Source organism: Betta splendens, chromosome 2 (assembly GCF_900634795.4).
Source record: "Betta splendens chromosome 2, fBetSpl5.4, whole genome shotgun sequence".
In the NCBI taxonomy this organism is placed as follows: domain Eukaryota; kingdom Metazoa; phylum Chordata; class Actinopteri; order Anabantiformes; family Osphronemidae; genus Betta; species Betta splendens.
Window position 1 is genome coordinate 17,845,956 of NC_040882.2, and position 15,763 is coordinate 17,861,718.

Consider the following 15,763-nt stretch of genomic DNA (forward strand, 5'->3'; position numbering starts at 1 on the left):
ATGTCAGGTGTAATATGCTAAAGTGCCTTGAAAATACCTTTATTGCTTATATTTAACATTATATATATAACTTAAATAGTGTGACCAGTCAAGCTCATAAAATGTGATTTAAAATTAATTAGCACGTATATTCTTTCACTTTTGAATAACTTTTTTGTAATCTCGTCTACTGGCGTTTGTTTTTTTAAATGATATAATTCTATTTATTAGAGTACAAATACACCTGCATACTTTTATCTGTTGTGTTTTACTTCAAGTTTGGTAATAATAATAAAAATGGTAGCCTTTTGTATTATTGTTGTACTGTATATAGGGCTTGTCCTTACAAATGCATTTTGAAGAGTTTCATGTGTTTCCGGTGCTGTTTTGTCGCTTGACAGGCGTCAGGCGCCGTCTTTTCTTTGCGTCGCAACTTGCCACCACCCACTCAAAACAGCGCGGAAATACCCAGATGACGCACTTGAAAGGAACAGAAAAAAATGGTTTGAGTGGGAGAGGCAATAAAATAACTTCTGGCCTTAGTCATAAACTGGAAGAGAGCCTTAGACTGGATCCACCTCCACCTCTACGTATTGGTTCTCAGGGTGTACTTTTGTAAACAACCCCATTAATGTATAATAACCAACTTTTAAATTATTACAAAAATCTTTCTACTTTCATTCATACACTGACCTACATTTGGCTCATATATGCAACTGTTGATAAGACTGGAAACATACACACAAACCTAGTAAAAGATTTCAATATTTGTTTATATTCTTTACTTAAGTGAATTATACTTTTACAAAACTTTTACAAAACGTCACTAACACGCCTTTGTTTTGACAAGTTAGGACCAGGAGAGGGCGCTGCATGTGCGTTAATCTACGCCGGTGTCATTACGCGCTTAGTATGTCATACTAACCAATGGGTGTGTTATAGCACATACGTCACATATTCCTGACTAGAAATGACAAATTTGGATTTTTTAAATTGATAAAAGCACATTTATTGGATGTTTTTCATTGGCTTTAGATTATGATGCCACAGTAAGCTGTTGCAAATGAACTATCTTGTCTGGTGCGTTCATATGACTTTGGAAATCATGTTTGTAACTGAGAAAACAATAAAATGGTGCAGAATGTTACGAAGGTGTGACTTCACGCTTACGTCCCGGTGTCACTGGATGCTCTGCTTTCCAACCACATTTATAAGTAGCTACGCTTGTAACGTTCAATTGCTGCGTGTGTGCTAGGAAAAACGAACAATTTCTTTGCATAGAATTCCTTTACTACAGACATAGACATATTTACGTCGTTTCTGATATCACCGTTCTTTACTGCTTCTCTATACCTCAATATCATGCGCACCCACGTTTTACATTGAAATATGTGGAAAGTAATGCTTGAATGTAGTAGAAAAACTATGAGCACGCGTTTAGGATTTAAGACGGAACGGGACCAAGTTAGAAAGCAGCATTTTTTAGCAGACTAATCTACCTGGGGAGTCTGGTAAGTGATTAAAAGCTCCATAAAGAGCAATAGTAAAAAAAAGAAAAGGTCCTTCGCGGGTAATAATTATGGTCTCTCTATGATCGACGCTAGAGTTTCCGCGGCACACGTGAAGGCGCCATGACGGCGGCGAACGGGAGGGCCGCTGGTGGGAGGCGGCTCGCGGCGGGCTCCGGTGCGGTGAGGCGGCGCCTGCCCTGCCTGCTCCACACTGCGGCGGGCACAACTGTGCGCTACAGAAATGGCGGAGGGGGAGTTGGACGTCGACTCGCTCATTTCCAGGCTTCTAGAGGGTGAGTTCGCGGCCGCGCCGCGTGTTCGTCGTCCGGCCGCTGGCGACGCGAGTCGGCCAGTTTTCGCCAAAGCCGCTTTTACAGCTAGTTGACAGGAAAACGAGCCACTTTAGTTGCTAGCGTAGCGCTAGCCCGAGCTGGAACGAACAGGACTGGTCCCGCCTGTGGATGATAGGAGCCACGGGCACCCCGCTCGGTATTACCATTAGTTATTAACAAGTTATAATAACATCAAAAGTAAAAATCCGAGAGCGTTGAAGCGTGTGTTCGTGTTGGACTGAGCACAGGTTCAGTAATGGAGGCGACCCGAGAAGCGCCTATAGCAGCGAGCTGATGCGACGCACGTATGACATCATTAGTGGCGTTTTTAATGTTGTATACAACATGTAAAACACTGATCGAGTTGAGGTTGCGTCCCGACGCCCTCCGTCAGAAGCGGCCCTCACTTCTCCACCAGCTTTTAAAAGGACTCAGACCGACAAATGGGAACAGGCGCTTGTGTTGGAAATCAGCCGCAGAAGTTGGTTTGCTTCTTTTAAACACACAAAGTTTGCGGTCTATTCAACGCGGCTTGTCTGATTTATCACAGATACGACATATCTGTTTGTAGCGATCGTCTATGATCATAGTACAAACGTCAAAATGTGTTTGTGGGGCGAGGATCGCGTCACATACTTGTAGCGTTTCTATGCGACAGTAGCGTGTACACTAGACACAGGCGTTGATGATATTTCACTTTAAGCAAACCTGCACATTGTGTCATGTCGATACTTCACAGAAAAGTATGTGCGGGTCTTAAGCTGCAGCCCTGTGAACCGTGACACTTTGTTACTCACAGAAATATTTACATGGATGATGCATGTGTCATCCGTTGATCTGTATGCCGATGTCTATCTACTCTGTCGGTTCATCACCCTGTCTATGTCACGAGCAGTGTTGTTACTCCTGCAGCACTTGTTATTGGTTGACCAGTGGTGGGTGGCTTCAGCGCCTGGTCTAAATAGGGGGTCCCGAAATAGGTGAGCTGATCTGTCTGTCTCTCTCTTGTCACTCGCCTGAGACGGATGACGTTTCCGAAGGCCAAGCCAGTGGTGAACACACATTCTCCTTGCTCAGGGTGCTGAACGTCACCCGCACTGAGAAGCACAGTTCATCGGTGGATGCCAATAAATGAGCACACTGGCTGTACGTGTCTGCGTAACCCAATCATCTGGATTGATTTGGACTGGTTACGTAATAGGGCTATTTTGTTCTTACTGTGTAACAGCTGTATATTGCAACTGCACTTTGACTCTGTATTTTCATCCGGACAGGGTTATCGTGTAACTAGTTAGCTGGCTTAACATCTAGCTGCTATTTTATGCAGCGACCGGGAAGCCTCGGTGGAGGAAATTGGCGAGATCTGGCCCTAAAGCTTTCCAGATGTGAGCTGGGATTATATTCAACCAGCCGTCTCCTCCCAGCCATGTTCTCTGGCTGGAGATGCCAACTGACAGTCAGTCCCAGCAGTAATAGTAATTGGGGGGTGGGCTGTCACAGCGGATGGTTGACGTGATGCAGGGGACATGTTGGACAGGGCAGTCTCAGAGCTGGGGGCTGACTTTGTCCACACCGGGGCTCATGTTTGCTGGTCCTGTCCTGTTAACTAGGCCGCCGCTGCTGGAAACTGCTGTGAGAAAATAGTGGAGTGTCTGAATGTAGCGGCGAATAAATCTCTGAGCTGTCATTCAGCGCAATGAGCTTTTCTTGCATCACTTGTTTATTTCATCTGCTTATGTGCCTACTCTTGATTTAGCACGTACATTTGGTAAATCAGCTCTTTCCTCGGTGGCTGACGTTGTTTTTGCGGCAGTGTGAAAATCAGCAGTATTTCGGGATAGAATGCTGAAGTGAGAGTTGACGAGTTTATATATAAACAGTATTTTTCTATAGTCAAGTGCTGAGTCTGAAGTCACACTTGTTCACTTATTAACGTTGTATCGTACATTGAAATTGTGGATGCCAATATTGGGAAGCATTGCATTATGGGATTGGAGAAAGAAAGCATTGTACTGTTCATGATATGCTTGACATATATAAAGTGGATGGCAAACATAGTGCTCTGTGTATTAAAGGGTGCTTTTGACACAGTTAAGGACTAGCCTTAGTAATTAACACCTGGAGACAGATTTGGGCCATACGCAGGCAGACCTACAAGTTTGAAATTACAGTTCATCAGTTTGTATTTGCAAATCTTTTTTTAAGATTTGATCTTTCAACAACACCAAGACATCTGACAAGCTTTTCCCTCTGACTGAAACCTTTATATCCCACATTTTAGTTTACTAAGCCAGAAGTCAGCCTGCATTCCTGTAGGCATGTACTAAACAGCCTGTAGTGGTCTTCTCCCGACATTTAGTTCAAGGCGTTCAGTGTTTTCACTTTGCTTTGATACAGAGGTATAGTGGAGCCTTTTGGCTAAGCCAGGAAGGGATTTCCTTGACCACTGTAACAGCAGGTTGATGTCTCACTTTCAGTCAGATTTGGTGCCAGTCAGGGACTTACATAGTCATCCACATTGGCACACACACTGTATGCATCGCTCTGATCTCCTACTAAATGTCAACAGGCACAGCTGTCCCTGGTAGAAAGTAGCAGGGCCCTTTGGAAACACACACAAGGGGGAGTGTTAAAAGGGCAGCACTGTAATACAGTAGACTTCCAGCTCACTTGTTCCTTAATCATTCCCCTCAAACATTGCTTGCCTAAATTGCTATTGGGGTTAAAATAAGACATTCATTGTAGTTTTGCATTCAATTTTACTGTATATATTTTTATTATTCTTTTTCAAGAATGTAGTATGGGTGATTTGAATTGAGAACAGTGCAGCAAAGAATCCAAAGAATGCCTTTTTCTAATTATGTCTGAACTGAACTGATATTTCACCTACAACAAACAGCAGTCTTTGTGGTTTATTGTGAATCCTAGCTGTAGGGAAAAGGTTTTGTCAGTCCATGTGACCTTAACTCTGCAGTTGTTTGTTGGAGGGTGGGTTGACATGCGTCGTCACACTGACAGGCTCAACCTGATAGACTGCTGGCATGGTTTGTAGTCACTGGAGACTCCTTGGTGGCTTTAACATGCAGCTTTCTGGCTTTCCTGATTCCCCTGTCACAGAGAAACAATTATTTACTGCCTTATTACTATTATTATTACTGCAAGTATTTTTTAAGGCACCAATTACCTGTTCCACAGTGAAACCACCGTGGTTTGTCGCTGCACACTTGAGCTGACTTTGCATTCTTCCCTTTGCTAGTAGGAAACTGTCAACAGCAGCGTGCCTCAACAGAACTGCATGTACTGTATATGTACTGTTTACTGCGTTGCTCCTGTTTGTCGAGCTGGCCCCTCCTTGTCCCCATTAGATTCGACTCGTGCCGTACAGGTCTGTGTGCCGTGGTCCAGTAAAGCAGCTCATACAGACTCCAGGTTTCCCAACCAACGTGCCCACGCTAAGCCCACGCCAGTCCAGGCTGTAGCGACAAGGGGCCCTCTGTCTGGCCTGCCAACACAGGTGGCCCGTAGGCCCAATCAACACCACGGCCCCATACAGGAGCCAGCGGGAGCTAGGAGGCGCCGTGGAAAGTAGCATTTTAGAGCCGTTAATTCGTCTTGGTTTATGGGCAAAAAAGGCAGCCAAGTTGTATCTAAATGGCTACATAAAATCTCAAAGAAGAGTATTTCACTATTTAGAAGCAGTTACTGTGCAGAGTAACTGCTGAAGAAGATTCCTAAACTTGTTGTGCTCATCTATCCAGACTATGTTAGTAATTACCTCAGCTTTTAGTATTACATGGAGTCTGAAACTACAACGCCAAAATTAGCTTCAAGCATTATTAGCTAGATTGCCAGAGGATAACATGGTTAGCATCGTCTGGCTAAAGTACAGCCTTGTCAGTACAGTACAGTCAAGTACAATCCATCACAGGACCAACATATAGAGACAGACAATACAAGGCACCTTCTCTTGGGACAGTAGGAGGAAACCAGTAGACGTAGAGACAGCCCACACAGGAACCCAGAAAGGCTCCTGGCCAATTGTTGCGAGACTCTGACTCAAGACCTCTGCCCTAACACGCTAAAACCTAGCTGGAAAACGTTTTGCCAACAGTAATTATTTGTTTTATTGGTTAAGGCAAACTGAATGAACACCCTGTAATGATTTTAGGACAATAAACTGCAAAGTAAAGGTCTGTTTGAGTTTAACTCTACATTGTAGGCGTTCGACTCCTCATTGGTTTTGTAGTCTGGACTAATGACACAGTGGACCCTAACGTTTCCTGGAGGTTATTATCTAACCTGGTGTGTAAGAGGTGTTGATTATGTGTGTGAGTGGTACTTTCAGGAGCTTTTGTCTTTCGTGGAGGAGTGCTGCTGCTGCATGTTCACGCTGCTGGCGTGGCACTCTGTTATGGAAACAACAATGGTGGAGCCTGTGCAGCAGGGAGCATTCACCCCCTGGCACCAAACATGGCACAGAGCTCAGCCAGAGCCTTTCAGCCGCCCAGCTAGACTTTCCAATAAATGCTGTCTCCTTCTCTTGATGCCCCCACTCTATCTCCAGCTTCTCCTCCCATTTGCCATTTTTTTCTCCTCACTCCCACTTTCTGCCTCTAGACATGCCTCCTGTTTATTTCTCCCCAAGACTCCCTTCTCAGTTTCACCCTTTCTTTCGGACCACAAAGACAGCCATTCACCCATGGCAGTTAAAGCGGACAAAATGTCCTCTGAAAATGCAAAGCCGGCACAGAAATGCCATCTCTAGCGGGGTTTTCTGCCTTAAGATTCGCTGCCTTTCTCCTCCACACAGTTACTTTGTGTCTCGTTCACGGAGGGGTCACCGTTTTCCATCGCCCTTGTGTGGGAGAGGGTTAAAGAGTGGGGAGGGGAGAGGGGGGGTTCTGGCTATGTGCCCAAGCTGAAAAGAATGAAAGTTGGTGGTGGAGAGCTAAAAAGGTTTGGCGGGGCATCTATATTGGTGCTGTGTTTCTGTAGCGACTAGAACTTGCACAGTCATGCCTGCTTAACATTCATGGACCCGCTTCACTCATTGAAATATACTTTGAATAGTTTTTCCTTCTCAGTAACAGAAAAAAACCCATCAGATATTTTTCCTTTTAGAAACGTTATATCTGTACTAAGACAGTATTCTTATGGTCCCAGTCTCACCAGGCAGCGGTTTTAGTAGAAGGTTGCATCCAGTTCATGAACCTAGTGTTTTGCCTGCATAGGTAATGTTTGAACCACGCAACTCGTTTTAGTAAAACAACTCTGCTGCTGAAAATGACAAAACGAAACACATAAAGCAAATATTTGTAAAATGTTAACACATCACACCTGTACCTGTATGAAGCTGCGTTACTGCAAAGTGAAAGCAAAGAACAGGCTACAAAGCAAGCTAACAATTGAGCAGTAGTCGACTTGTAGGGGTCAGCCCTATTTGCTGACGATATTGTGATGACATCATTGTGTGTCTTCTTGTTGATATGAATGGGTTCATGCAGTGCGCTGCCACTGCAGCTGACAGCCATTACATTGTTTTGGTGCTTTACTCAGTAACTGAGCCTGAGCCTGGGCCTGGGTAATCTTGTTCTCTCCCTCTCTTTTCGTCCACGCTGACTAGCGTACTTCCTCTTTCCTCCATACACTGGCGCCCATATATGGAAATGTCTTGACTAAGGGATCTGTTTGTAATTCACTCATCTTTCATGCTGTCTAACTCACAACAGTCTGGTGATCTCTGCTTGTTTAAACTCATGGACAAACAGCTGATGGCCTTAAACTTAGTAACCAGTGACTTAAATCTTAACTTTTTAGGTTTGTCATTTTATTTTTAGATTATATTTATTTTTATATTTTACATATTTTTATTGGATATTACAATTCATTAACTTTATAGTTTTTGGAATGACCTAAGCCAATCGTATCCCTTTGACACACTGGTCTAGTCACTACTAAGTTTACTCCAGCATAGCTTAAATGTGTGTGTGTGTGCTTTATATTGTAACATTGCTCTGGTTTGGTTCGGCAAGCAGCACAATGAAGGGTTGGGCTTAAACCAAGATTCTCCTAAATATTCAGAGAAGTTGGCACCTGGACTAGAATTCAGGGAACATTGGCTTGTTTGTACACAGGAATTTCAAACACAGGAACTTTAGTGAGGATCCTTGGGCAATAAGTGTATTTAGACTGTAATCACATCTCTTGGTCAGGATGGTTTATAAACTTGCAGGTGTAGGTAATGTTACATAACATCAGTTTAGGTCTGACTAGTACTATTTATCTCAGCGGTGACCAACCCTGGTCCTTGAGAGCCACAGCCCTGCCTTTTTTACAACGTTCCCTGCTCTTACATGCTCTAATGGGCTGAGCAAACCTGATCCAGGTAGTCAGTGGGTAGGGCAGGGAGGCTCTCAGAGACCAGGGTTGGCCTCGCAATCTCGGTTGTACATGCTTTTCTAGTGAGGTATCGTTTTGTTTGATCGCAGGAACTTACCAGAGGGTAACCTGAACTTGAAAAGCAAAGGAACTCAGTGTGTGTGTTGGCATCTACACACCTAAGGAAAAGTTACAAGTTGAATAACTTGAAGCACTTCTTGCCTTCGATGGAGCTGGCAGATGCCGAGACCGTGTTATACTGAAGCCGTGTGAGCAGTCTGGAATGCAAAGAGGGCTCTGGGAGGGTACGAGGCAGAGTCGCGCTCTGACGTAAGCGCAAGGCAGAGGACGGTGACCCAGGAGTTCACAGCCTCTGCCAAGAATGCTACTTAGAGATAAAAAGGTAGATGAAGGAGGAAGGAAGAGGTGAAGCTGAAAAGGACGGGTTGGGAAAGAGACAGCGATGCAGCCATCGATTGTTCAGAGATACTCTTTGGATGGAGCCAAGGAAAGTAGGCAGCGTTCCGTATGAGGAGGTCAGAGTGTGACCAAAACCCAACCCCAGAGCTCCGAGAAGCAGACGCATGCACTTGACCAAATTAGGAGAGATCGAATGGAACAAAGAGGAGTTTCTCAAAGAGATCTGCTCTGATCTTGCATAAGAAGCAGCTGTGAAAGGCAAGTGGAACATTGACAGCTGTTTTAGTCTGGGACCTCGTTCTTTCCTACTGCAGTTACTGGGAAAGTAGTGACTAATAACGGCTGTCTTTCAGTTTGCCTTTGATTGTTAGGCTGTTTGTGACCGTTGTTGGGGTTTCAGAGCTGTATTTTTGGTGGCTTGTTGTGTTGTGATGTTTATTGAAATTCTTTGCTGAAGCCTGTTTCCTGATGTATCTGCCGCCAGCAGATACACATTGTAGTCCCTGTGTTTTCACAACTGATACTTATTTTTCCTGTTACGCTAATTAAAGTTGCAAAGCATGTTAACATGCACGTCACAAATACTCAGCAAATTAAAACTGTGGCTTCCTGCTGTCGCCGTGTTTCCTTCAAAATTCATATGTCGTACAGTGACTGCTTTGGTTTATGCTGAAATCAAGATAATAATCCTTACTGGCGCGCGTCCAGTCCAGATGGATGTCTGACATTGTTAGTTGTTGGTTTGTGGATCTGACTGTCATGTAAATTTTCCATGTAATTTTATCACATAAATACAAAGTAAGAGGTTAGATTTAAAGGAAAGTCTTTCAGTCAGGTTAGGCTTATGCCATCAGATACCTGATGTACAGGTAATGAGGAATTTCATATTAACTTTAACTATTTCATTAGTTTATGATTATGTAAAATAATTATATAAAATTAATTGAATCAATTGTGTTTCCTGCACCTGATCCCTCACTGGCTGTAACAAGCAGCCACATGTAGGAGTTAGTGTGAAATTTCTTACTCTATTGGGAACCACTGGGCTCGAACCTGAACCTCCTTAACACTGAAAACATATAATCATATAAACATAATTGGAAATCATACAGTTAATAATTCATTGCAATTGCTAATGCAATAAAGTACAAACTCCTTCACAGGAGTCACAGATAGTGCTCAGCTGGTAAAGCTTTAGTCTGAGAAGCAGAAGGTTGTCAGTTCAAGCCCAGTTTACGGCATTAGAAAACCTAGTTTCCCCAAGGGAATCAATAAATTAGGTCTTATCTTATTACATGTAGATATTTCACAAAATCATAAACTGATAAAATAGTTAACGTTAATATGAAATTCCTCATTACCTGTACATCAGGTAATAGGTAGGATTTTTTTTTGAGTTATGTTTATTTCAAAAAACACATAACCATTTGAAATCCTAGCTTTCATGTATATAATACTAATTATAAGGATGTTTTATTAGGGGCAAGAATCGTTTTTTGAGTGTAGAACCCAGGATCAGTACAATAGTCTGACACTATCGCCCAGAATGCATTGAAGCCAGTGACAATGGACCTACTAAAAGCAACGATAAACAGAAAACAAGTGATCTAATGTATCCAAGCATTAATAGCCAGGGTTGCTTTCAAACACCACATCAGTAGTTTGATATGGCTCCAAGCCACAAACCGGAGAGCATCCTTTAGAAGACATTAGACAGTGTTTTCACAAGCTATGTTGAATTGTCAATTAATATCCACAAACATCTCGCTGGACGGTCTGTAGGCGCTCCTGTCGCTGCTAATGTGTCCGTGAACGATGCAGTAGAGAATGTTACTGCCGCCGAACGTGTGATGAAAGACAAAATTATGAACTGAATAAAAGCTACTATTTGCGGGGGCCTTGGAGGCATGTGAACATGTTTTAACAAAATTAAGCAATTAAGGCCTTAAAGTAAAGTGAGTGTGCGTGTGGGTGTGAGTTGCGCTAGATGCAGTACATTAGTTAGTATTCAGGGAGCAGGTTGGCTGAGATGCCACTTTATCTGGAAATCAAATCCCCACCCGGCATAAAGCAGCAGCAGCAGCAGCTCACCTCGCCTACACTGTGCACTCTATCCCAGGTGACAAACATTGGTCTTGCTGGGTTGCCATGGTGATAGGATGTGGGCACCACCTCCCATTTTGTCTCTCTCCCACTCTCTCTTTCTTTTTGTTCTCTGGGGAAGCTGCAGTGCAGTGATGTCACAGTAAAGGATGCTGGGATAGCTCCCCACAAGTGGTATGACCTGAAGTCAAGGTCACCCGGCGGTGCGTGTGTGTTTTGTCTGAGTGCACGTAGGAAGAGACAGGGAAATCAAAGTGGGTTTCTGTGTTCCTATCTTATGAGGAAAGGGGATCCTCCCAGGCGAGTGAGGCGAGTGGTTGTGAGTGTGCGTATCCTATATCAGGCCTCGCTGCCTGTCAGCTGAGCCAGCAGAGACCTGCAAACGCGTCATCACAAAGCTGAGAGGGAGGGGTGTGAAACCATTCTGACACCTGACACGCACGCACGTATGCAGGCGTGCACACACACACGCACACACACACACACACGCACACACACTCTGACACAGAAGGATATGTTTTGGCTAAAAACCAACAACCCGTGTCCCTCAGTTTTGCAGCACTAAAAGCTGCATATTCTCACACCGTTGCGTTTTCGGTCACCTGTACGGTCCCTTGGACAGTCTAAATATAACCCCTGTCTTGCCCTTCAACTTGGGCTTGTGTGATCACAGGTTGTTTATCTGTGGTCAGGGAAATGGTATTTATCGCCTAAGGTCTCCAGGCAGAACTGGCAGGGTCATGCTGACATACTCATGCGCACGCACATGCATACGGCCGCATATAAAACGCTGTCTGAGCTGGAGAGTGACAGTTGGAGTCACCTGCAGGAATCTGACACACACATTGTACCACGTTTCATACGCACACTCACAAATTAGACCCGTTTCTCCTCCTTGTGTTTGTCAAGTCGCAGGATGCCTCTGACCGTGTTTCTTAATAACACCAGCTAGGATTTCAGTCATGTCACTGTAGTGTCGTGTGACAGCGGCAGTCAGCTGTGGCCCACATCTGTGGTTTATCAAGCAGGGAGAGGGGCCTGCCACTTGTGTGGGGCAGAAGGGAATATATAGGTCAGTGGCAGAACAAGAAAGTACCGTGAGCTCAAACCATAGTTGAAAAAAGTAGCATTACAAAGTCAACAAAAAACATGTCCACAGACACTTCCAACATCAACTAAGCCCACACAGCCTGTTTCTGACCTAGGCCTGCTGGCTAAACACTGTCTCCCAAATTTAGTTTAAAGTCTATTTAAAACTCAGTGGGTGGTGACGTGTCGAACATCTGGGGTAAAAGGCAAAACACTATAGGCCTAAAACCAGATATCCAAAACAGACAGAGTTAAACTGTTTTCACCCCCTCTCTCCCTCCACTAGTGCGAGGATGTCGTCCAGGGAAGATTGTCCAGATGACTGAGGCGGAGGTGCGTGGCCTCTGCATCAAGTCCAGGGAGATCTTCCTCAGCCAACCAATCCTTCTAGAGCTAGAGGCTCCACTCAAAATCTGTGGTTCGTGATCTCCCATTTGTTCCTCAGTTCTTCTGAGTGCTAGTTTGTCATCAGCTCCTGCTTTGTCTTCCTCAACGAATCACCTTCTTCTCTGCACTCCATCCCAGGCGACATCCATGGACAGTACACAGACCTGCTGAGGCTCTTTGAGTATGGCGGCTTCCCACCAGAGGCGAACTACCTGTTCCTCGGCGACTACGTGGACAGAGGGAAACAGTCTCTGGAAACCATCTGCCTACTGCTGGCGTACAAGATTAAATACCCCGAGAACTTCTTCCTGCTCAGGGGCAACCACGAGTGTGCCTCCATCAATCGCATCTACGGCTTCTACGACGAGTGTGAGTACTCTGCTCTCAGGTCTTCTCAGGTTTCAAGTTGATTTAAGGACAGATGCACAAAAAAACAAGTTGCATTTATAGCCTGAAGTAGTTTATTACTAGGGCACAGTATTGTTCACAATAAGATTAAAACACATTTTATATAATATAATAATAAAATATGAGGCTCTGTGCCTAAGGCATCTTGACTTACTGTCTTATTGCTTTTGCAGGTAAACGCAGATTCAATATCAAGTTGTGGAAAACTTTCACCGACTGCTTCAACTGCCTGCCTATCGCTGCCATAGTGGACGAGAAGATCTTCTGCTGTCACGGAGGTAGTCGCGCTGACACCGCAGCAACACCTATGAATACTGTGGAATGCAAATCAGAAAGGGAAATGGTTTAATATTTGCAGTTGTCATGACAGGATTCAGATGTATTAATCTGATGTAGAGTAAATAGGTCAGCAGAAGTTGATAGCATTTTTAATGCTGGTTAATACCTTTGTGTCATGTTGTTGTTTTGCCCACAGGTCTGTCTCCCGACCTGCAGTCCATGGAGCAGATCAGACGCATCATGAGACCCACAGATGTGCCCGACACAGGCGAGTCAATAAACACGCAGTATCTGGCTCCAGCTGCCTCCTCTTGGATTAGGTCTGTGAAGACTGGGTTGGAAAAATGTGCAGAGCAGAGAACTGGGAGGCACACACCAGCTTATATCTAAAAAAGGGAATTAAAGGTTGTCTACAAACACTGAGCTTAGCTTATTTACAACCAGGGACCTGACAAAGAATCAAACCACCAGTACTTTATCTTGAAGAACATACACAGAAGATGAGGACCGAAGGATAGTGAGCAAAACAGTATCAGTAACACCTTCCAGGGCCGTGGGTGGTTTTACAAACACACAGGCCATGCAACAAGTTCCATTTGCCCTTATTGGACTTTTTAAGAACCATCTGCTGTCAGCTGCAAGTATGAAATCCAAAGTTTCATGGTGACAATAAAGTGTTCTGACTTTTAGCGTGAGGAGAAAAGCACACTTTAAGCTGCACTTCAACAAGTGATTCATGCTGGCACACTCAGTGGGTGATAAGGATGGCCATGTGTGGCTGAGGTAAAGGCAACGGGGAAAATTCAGCTACAAACCGCCGCGGCTTGTGGCCTGCAACAGCAATATATGCAGTAATAAATCAGACTTTGATCAGGCCCTCATCTCCTCACACACACTCAAATCCTCATTTTACTACTCTTCTCTAGGTCTGTTTTCCTTCCAGTGAGTGGATCTGGATAAATACAGGCCCCACAGTCCTTATAAGCTCAGCCAGTGATGGATTTGTCTGTGCTCTTTGCTGTAATTTGTCCTGTGGTGTTAACGCCTGGTAAGGACATGAGAAGTGAGTTAACATCGGCCTCCTTCCCCTCATAAATCCTTTAAGTTTGAAGTGTGTACGTGCAGTAGGTTTACATTAGGTGGTACATACTATACTATTGTCTCTCTGTGCCCACTGTGAGTCTGTAAAACCAGCGGTTGTAAAGCCTCGCTCAGTCCTTTGCTCCTGGTCGTTCTTGTCCTTATAAGGCTGCTGTTTAGAGCCGGGCAGCGGCTATCTCTCAGATCCCGTTATGGCTTTTCAGAGCGACTCCAAGTGTTTGGATGGGAAGAATGTGTGTGTATGCAGAGCACAGTGCAGCCTTTTAATACCTGACACAAAGGTGACTTCCAGTAGTCTATTATGGCGGCGCTCACTCAAGGCATCAAGTCAAACAATGGGATGATTGATTTCTCTTTTATCCTCGGTACAGCAGATGTAAAGCCTCGTCCAAACGGCAGAAAGTGTGCAGTAAAACATGCTTAGAACAGTGTACCGTGTCCTCCAGGCCTCCTGTGTGACCTGCTGTGGTCGGACCCAGACAAGGACGTCCAAGGCTGGGGAGAGAACGACCGCGGCGTCTCCTTCACATTCGGAGCTGACGTGGTCAGCAAGTTCCTTAACCGCCACGACCTGGACCTGATCTGCAGGGCCCACCAGGTACCACACACACATTAAATGAAACACTTATCAAATATCTGGTCTGCAGCGACTTTTCTGTGTCTGACGCCCCCAGGTGGTGGAGGATGGCTACGAGTTCTTTGCCAAGCGGCAGCTGGTGACTCTGTTCTCTGCTCCAAACTACTGCGGGGAGTTCGACAACGCCGGCGGCATGATGAGCGTGGATGAAACCTTGATGTGCTCCTTCCAGGTGTGAAGTCCTGTCACTGTACTGTTGTGATTCTGTGTGCGCACAGCGAAGGCAGAGATACACAAACACCTCTGCTAATGTTGCCGTGGGAAAGAACTAAAGCATCTTAACCAGCGGACCTAAAAAGTAGATTTAGTATTATTTTTAGTGGAATTTGAATTATAAGCAACCTGACGATCAGATGTTGGAGATCAGTTTGTCATATATGAACTCCATGTAAATGAGCTGTACTTCTATAACACTTTAAACGCTAACGTGTCTGGACCTCTTCCTAGATCCTGAAGCCATCTGAGAAGAAAGCGAAGTACCAATACGGAGGGATGAACTCTGGTCGGCCCGTCACTCCTCCCCGCACAGCCCAACCCCCAAAGAAACGATGAAGAAGGACGCAACAGTAGAAAAACAAAAAACAAATGAACACAAACCTGTCTTTCACTTAAAATGTTACTTTTCATCCTCTGAGCTGCTGTCACACTCTTCCTCAACGCTTTTTTTCCCCCTTACATCTGTAACATTTTCAAGGAAAATGAGAAAACGATGAGTGTCATTATGTAGCATATCGGAGTGTTTCGTTTTTGTCTATTTGTACGGTCTTTCATTTTCTTTACAGTTTGACAGCTAGTTTATTTTACCACAACTCTTTACTTTCCTGTCTGTACAGACGCAACAGGTATTAATGACAACTGCTGGGTTTTCAATAAATAATACAGGGAATAAATCCACCTGGGCTGTTCACTGTCTTATTTCAAGTCAACACATTAAACGTACAACTCATCTATAAAACCTACAGACGGAATAAAAAGGAATGAAACCTACTTATTGCATATTTACTGTATGAACCTGGGGTTTAGTTAATCTAAGCCAATATTACCAATACCTTGCCTTTAAGTTTGGTTTTCTAGTATCACTTTATCTTGATGCAATAAAGGTGAGTAAATGCTGTTCATCTTAAGCAGATGAGTGTAAA

The 15,763-nt window shown here is 44.3% G+C and overlaps 1 protein-coding gene across 1 annotated transcript; it reads left to right on the plus strand.

Annotated features, from left to right (window-relative positions):
* Positions 1 to 1,622: 1,622 nt before the first annotated feature.
* LOC114851351 (serine/threonine-protein phosphatase PP1-beta catalytic subunit) lies at positions 1,623 to 15,518 on the plus strand. Its single transcript, XM_029143130.2, has 8 exons — positions 1,623 to 1,783; positions 12,099 to 12,230; positions 12,338 to 12,568; positions 12,781 to 12,885; positions 13,083 to 13,154; positions 14,434 to 14,585; positions 14,662 to 14,796; positions 15,072 to 15,518. Exons 1-8 carry the CDS (start codon positions 1,732 to 1,734, stop codon positions 15,174 to 15,176), a joined length of 984 nt encoding a protein of 327 aa, XP_028998963.1. The 5' UTR covers positions 1,623 to 1,731; the 3' UTR covers positions 15,177 to 15,518.
* Positions 15,519 to 15,763: the final 245 nt, after the last annotated feature.